Source organism: Pundamilia nyererei, unplaced genomic scaffold (assembly GCF_000239375.1).
Source record: "Pundamilia nyererei isolate P.nyererei 1_Seehausen unplaced genomic scaffold, PunNye1.0 scaffold00174, whole genome shotgun sequence".
NCBI lineage: Eukaryota > Metazoa > Chordata > Actinopteri > Cichliformes > Cichlidae > Pundamilia > Pundamilia nyererei.
The window spans coordinates 1125402-1132213 of record NW_005187575.1 but is presented as its reverse complement, the minus strand read 5'-3'; the positions used below and the strand labels follow the sequence as shown (position 1 = coordinate 1132213).

Sequence of the window (6812 nt, the reverse complement as noted above, 5' to 3'; positions counted from 1 at the left end):
GTTTGTTGGGCAATACTTCAGGTAATGGAGTTAACAAATCCATATTTGTTACAGCCATAAATGTATCTAATTCTATTGCATGGTAGTAAGAAATGAAAGAATGTAACGGATAAAGCAGTGGAACTGAATTTTATGAAGCGCGTTTTTACCATGTTTCACACATCCTTATGAGTCCACTTTTCCCATCCTCTGGGTTGAATGGGACTCCTCGCGGTGGGGTAAGTGGCCTACCGAAGTTGTCTAACCCGCCCCTCCCCGCCGAAGTTGCGCCTCCCATTCAGCGACTTTCCGCTGTTTGTAATTATGTGTTGATGCCGTCTATCCCATCTTCTGTCTGCTGAAGCAAATTCAAACCAACTTTTTATTTCTAGAGGTACTTTTAAAATGGCTTACACGACCGCAGGCGGGACCAAGAAGAAGGTCTGCTACTACTACGACGGTATGGGACATCCTGAGCGTGTGAATGGGCAGCCCAAACTGAGCCATCTGGCAGGCTAACGCTAGCCAGCTAGTCAGTGTAGCTGCTGGTGAATGTATACTGTTTAACACTAGCAAGCTAACGAGTAGGCGCTAATGACCATCGTTTGAAAGGTTTCCGCGGTGCAAAGAGAGTATTCGTGTGTTTACTATTATGAGTAAAAGTTAAAAAAAATCACCTTACTTCAACCGAGTCAGAGAAAAGAGGAGGGCTTCGGTTAAATTAATGTTGAGAATTTGCGACACAAGCACTCATTGTCACGATTGTATAACTTATAGTTGCAGATGTAGATCGGGCTTTGTGCACCGCGTTACCTCTGTTAAATCAAAAATGATTAGGAACTGATGAGTCGTCGTCAGAGTTACATTCGTAAAAATAATTAAGCAAAATGTGCCACTGTTACACAATTAAGTGCTCAGGCCTTATTGGAGCGTATTACCGTGTTGTCTAACATCACTCTCTCTCATAAGAGAAACCCCTTATTTGTATTCCTCATGTACAAGGAACATAGTTACAGTATCTTGTCAGAATTCTGAAGAGACTTGCAGTAAAAACTAACTTTGTTCACATATAGCCCTGCATTCAGTTTACATGTACTAGAACTAGAACCGTGCATTCAGTTTTCATCTGAATATTTAACAGTCAAATGCTGTGTTATTGTTGTTTTTACGTTGCTTTTTATTTCTCACTAAACACAACAACCCAGTATTTTTTTTTCTCTTTTCTACTTTGCGTGCTATTTCTCTGTTCAACCTGAAGTTGCATTTGTTCTTGCGCCCATGTCCTGGGAAGGTGGCTACAGCCCCATCAACTTTATACCTTTTAATAATATTGGCAACTGAGATCAGCAGTACATTCATAGTCTGAAGGAGGTGTAGTGAGCTATTGTAGGATAACTGCATGTGCAGGTAAAATTGAAGTAAACATCACTGTTTGACCTGCACAATCTTGTGATCTACTTCTTGGTGGTAAGCATCCATAGTTTTTCAGTTACATTAAAAATGCTTGAATTATACGTATGGTATTACACCGTGAATGATGTTGCTGTTGTTCCCCGCTGTTGTTGTGTTAAGAAAAACTCGGTTTTCCCTTTGCTTTTCTGTTATTTGCTGTTCTAGCATTATGTTTGTGTCATGCTAGTTGCTAACTTAGCAGCCACAGAATACCTCAAAGATGTAAAACAGTTAATACCTTAACATATGGGGGTTTCATTTGGTCTTTTTGTTTGTGGTCAGGATTAGAGCAGGAACAGCCAAGAATTAAGAGAGGGGGGGGGGACACAGTACACAATTGGCAGGTTGTCAATTTTGATGAAAAGTACAAAATGTGCTGTTTTTATAGAATGTGTAAATAAGTGTAAAATCTCTTTTGTTGCTCAGACAGAACCTGAAAAGCATCCATTTTTATTTTCATTCGCAGCTTAAATTAATAATTATTATCGGATGGAAATGTGTTTCTTATCTTGTTCCTTTTGTCTTTGCAGGTGACATAGGAAATTATTACTATGGACAGGGGCACCCCATGAAACCACATCGTATCCGGATGACCCACAACTTACTTCTGAACTATGGACTGTACAGGAAGATGGAGGTCTATGTATGTTTTCCAAGCATGTGACACTAAGCATACCATAGGTTCTGGCCTTCCTTGTTGTAGTTTCCAACCAGCTTGGAATGTCTTGTGTTTCAGAGGCCACACAAAGCCACTGCAGACGAGATGACAAAATATCACAGTGATGACTACATCAAGTTCCTCCGATCCATACGACCAGACAACATGTCAGAGTTCAGCAAACAGATGCAGAGGTGTAAGTAGGGCTGCTCAATTAATCGAATTTTAATCACGATTACGATCTGGGCTTTCAACGATCATTAAAAATGACTGAGCCGATTATTAGCCCCTCCCTCATTTATCCGCGACACCTTAAAGGCCGGTCCATGAAAATATTGTCGGGCATAAACCGGTCCGTGGCGCAAAAAAGGTTGGAGACCGCTGATTAAGAGGACCCGAGGGAAGCTCGGAAAGCTAAGCAGAAGTTATTTGGAGAGTGACTGCCGTTGGTTGAAAAGAGAGTTTTAAAAAAAAAAACTTCAGTGGTGTTGCACACTATTTTATATTATTTTTTTAAAGTCATTGTTAACCCTTTAAAGCCGGTCAGAGCAGCACGCTCCGTTTTGCGTAACTATTTTTAAATCCCTGTAGAACCTGAACCGTGTAAGCTAGCGCAATAATTTGTTTTGCATATGAAACCGGAGGAGTTGTACTTACATCTGATGCCATCAGCTTGTCCTCGGTCACGGTTTCGTTCCACATATAGCTTTGCAAAAATTGCATAAAAAGCGCTTGCAGGAACAAAAACATAATATTCCAGAAACACGCTTTGCCGTTCCTATCAGCTGTTCGTAACACTTCCCACAGTGAAATGATGCACCTGCTGTTTTCTTTGCAAATTTGCATCATAGGACTGTTTTCTTTGCAAATTTGCATCATAGGATTGTTTTTTGTTTTTCTATGAAGACACTCAAAATAAATTTCCTGTTGTTGTAAACTATTTTTTGCAACTTTATTGTATTTAAAGTTGAGGGATAAGCCTCTTAAATTTCTCCAAGTAGAAATATATGTAAACAAAACAAAAGCGATTTTCAATTTTTTTTGTAGTTTATTGCACTTTTTTGCAATTTATGTAATTACTATGGACTTAATGCATACATATTATTAAAATATGGGCTATAACAGTTGTATTGATGTATAGCGACTTGAAATGCTCCCACAAATGGCACTACAGCATGTAAAAAAATAATATAAGCTCTGGTGGACTTGGTTCTATAGTAGGTCTTAAAGGGTTAAATAAATATTGTCAAATAATCATGATCTCAATTTCAGTGAAAATAATTGTGATTATCATTTTTGCCATAATCGAGCAGCCCTAGGTGTAAGTCATTGTGTCCTCTTTGGGACATTACAGAATTTTGTGTACTATAGTACGAAATACAAGGAGCTCCTCTGCCCTTCTGTTTCCATTCATACTGCTCAAACTAAATTTTGAACACCTTCCTATTTTTTGGTTTCCTATTTATTTATGTATTTATTTACTCTGCAGTCAATGTTGGGGAGGACTGTCCAGTATTCGATGGCTTGTTTGAGTTCTGCCAACTGTCTGCTGGTGGTTCGGCTGGTAAGTCGTGCTAATGATGAATCAGATGTTGCTAAGCGGTCATATAAAAGGTCTTGATAAGTCAGTTGAGTCAAGCAATCTGAATATTTATGTTAAAGATATACTGTGACACAGTTTTATTCATTCTGTTGCAACTCTGGAGGTGATAAATAGTCTGTAGTAGGGTTGTCAAAAAATAGATACTCAGATCCTAACTGACACTAAAACTGACGATTGGATTAGTTACTCATTTATAGCAGTATCAGTACCCACAGTACTGTCTTTGCCTCTGCTAGTGTACACACTACTTCCCATAGAACCACAGCAGACAAGCAGGAACATGCACCACGTGATGACATTCACAACACTCACAATATTTTGTGTGGAACATCAGGAAGTCATTGAGCTCCTGTTTCAGCAACATTAGACCTATCTGTAACATTAATAGACACTGCCAATTTAACAGAATAACACAATTATTTGTATCTAAAAAGTCTTGTGGTTCTCAGTCATTTCTACATTGTCTTTGGAAGGATAATATTCCTAAAGACATGACTGTCTTTGGAATAAGAGGTCAGGATTGAATTCCCTACAAAAATGAATCCTTATCTTGTCTTGTGTACCTTTGTGAACCACCTTTGTAATCCTGAGGATTTGGTGGGACTCCTGAAGTTCTCTCACTAAACCCCAAATCCTGCTTTGTGGTACAAGTTACAAGCACTGTGTTTGTTGACAAGTCATCAACCAGAGTAGAATGAAACATGATCTGTATAGTTAGCACCAACCATCTTTATAAATAGTCCTCTATAAAAGAACAGACAGAAAGCTGTAATTGCTCATGTAGGACCTCATTACTGTCAGTCAAATCCTTGAGAAACAAAGTCAGTGCAGTGGTCATTAGACTGAGGCAGCAAATTCTTTTTATTGTCACCTGTTCCCGGAGAGCACAGTTACAGGAACAAGTTCTTGGCTTTCAGTTGTCCAGCTGTTTCAGTGCCAGCCTTGATTAAACATTTTTCCGGTTATGACAACAAAGTTAGACTAAGTGACTTATTGATTAACTCATCAGATATATATCAGTTTCTTTACAAACTGCATAATCAAACATGTTTCCTGTTGTGTACAGCTGGCTCAGTGAAGCTGAACCGACAGCAGACAGACATTGCAGTGAATTGGGCAGGAGGACTCCATCATGCAAAGAAATCGGAGGCCTCAGGGTTCTGTTACGTCAATGACATTGTGCTGGCCATCCTGGAGCTGCTCAAGTGAGAATATTTCCCGCTTTGTTTCCCATCTACATATAAAAATTCATTAAATGAAAGCAGGTGAAAGACCCATTTCTCACAGCATTGTTTCTATGCAGTGTTTGTACTCATCCGAGCTCTGTCTGTGGCCCTTTTTACCAGGTACCACCAGAGGGTGCTGTACATCGACATAGACATCCACCATGGAGATGGAGTGGAGGAGGCCTTCTACACAACAGACAGAGTTATGACTGTGTCCTTCCATAAATATGGGGAGTACTTCCCTGGAACTGGTGACCTTCGGGTGAGCCTTACACTCTTCCTTCAGCTGGTTACTAAGAAGTCATAATTTCTTAATTGAAAACAGCAAAATCTGTATGATGATATCATAGGATAGTTTTGCATTTGTGTGAGTATTTATTTTTTGTTTTTGTTCATGGAAAGATATAAGGGCTTTGTTAATTTGGTGCAGCTAACACATGCATTTGCACACTGCTGAGGAGTCTATACTTGGAGATTATTCAGTATGCACTTTTTTGTCTTTTTTACCTTTAGGATATTGGAGCTGGAAAAGGCAAATATTACGCTGTCAACTTCCCACTGCGGGATGGGATAGATGACGAGTCATATGAGCAAATCTTCAAGCCTGTGAGTTCCACAAATGCTTGTTTTGCACTGCAAATATAACTGACCCTTTAAAAGTCACAGCACTTCATTTTTTCGCTCTTCCCAAATGAACTGATCCAGAAGGAAATGATTAAATAGTAATATATATATAATTTAGGGATGTCCGCAACTAGTTGCCCAGCTGACTACTCGTCGCTGTCGTCACTAGTCAGTACCAGACTTGCTAGTCTAATTGTTATACTTGTTAAAATTTGAATTGATGCCCAATGCTGCCATCTGCCACCAGGTGGCAGCATTGGGCAATCTGCTGTTGCATTTCCCAACAGCAGATTGTTGTTGGGAAACGCCATGAATCTATCAATCTAGGCCAGTGTTAGGCAAGGTCCAGGCCTCAAGTGCCGGTGTCCTACAGGTTTTGGATATCACCCTGGATCACACCTGAATCACACTACCAGGCCTCTAGAGAACTTCAAGACATTTTGAGGAGGTATTTTAGCCATTTAAATCAGCTGTGTTGGATCAAGGACACAACCAAAACCTGCAGTACACCGGCCTTTGAGGCCTGGAGTGGCCTACCCCTGATCTAGGCTAACATTATTAGAATGAGATCGTGGATACAACTAGCTTTCTCTGACAGGATGCAATAGGGTGATGAGTTAGATCATTTGGGACAACTTCAGAGTAGAGTCAACGCTCCTCCATATTGAAAGGAGATGGCTAAGGCTGTCGCCTCCAGGGTAAGGTGTTCCAACTGGGCGTTTATCTGGGACATGCTTGAGATATTACGTCTGGGAATGGCTAAACGTTTCCTGGATACGCTGGTGGAGGTGGTGAGAGGGAGGTCTGGGCTTCCCTGCTGCTTCCCCCACGACCCAACTTAAGATTGTCTTAGTTTTGTTTCCTAGTTTTAGACTAGTCGGGCAGTCTAAGTTTTTTTTCCCACGACTAGTCGACTAGAAAATTGATCACCAGGAACATCTCTAATATAATTAATAAATAAATATATTGCTGGGGGGAAAAAAACAACAGATAAAATATTGTATTTTCAAAGGCAAACCAATAGAGAATTACCATGTTGTCTTTTAGCTCACTGTTCTGATTTTAATTGTAGCTACAGCAGGCAATTCAAATCTAAAGTACTGTAGTCACATAGGAGACAGACAGCTACTCTTGTTTTTTTTTATTGATGCTTGCAGCTGGCACTCGGTAACATTTATAGGTGTAAGTATTTTCTATTCTTCTTTTCAGATGCACAATTTGTGTATCTAGTGTGAATCTATTGAAACAGCGTGCCAGCAGAAGCATTACA

General features: G+C 39.9%; 1 protein-coding gene across 1 annotated transcript in view; it reads left to right on the top strand.

Annotated features, from left to right (window-relative positions):
* The first annotated feature begins 220 nt into the window (after nucleotides 1-220).
* The window catches only part of LOC102207914 (histone deacetylase 2), a 12812-nt gene continuing 6220 nt past the window's right edge, over nucleotides 221-6812 (top strand). Inside the window, exons 1-8 of the mRNA XM_013914140.1 lie at nucleotides 221-439; nucleotides 1962-2074; nucleotides 2168-2285; nucleotides 3579-3653; nucleotides 4759-4897; nucleotides 5039-5180; nucleotides 5432-5524; nucleotides 6700-6709. Of these exons, the coding sequence (XP_013769594.1) occupies nucleotides 385-439; nucleotides 1962-2074; nucleotides 2168-2285; nucleotides 3579-3653; nucleotides 4759-4897; nucleotides 5039-5180; nucleotides 5432-5524; nucleotides 6700-6709 (745 nt within the window). The 5' untranslated portion in view covers nucleotides 221-384. The remainder of the gene's footprint in view (nucleotides 440-1961; nucleotides 2075-2167; nucleotides 2286-3578; nucleotides 3654-4758; nucleotides 4898-5038; nucleotides 5181-5431; nucleotides 5525-6699; nucleotides 6710-6812) is intronic.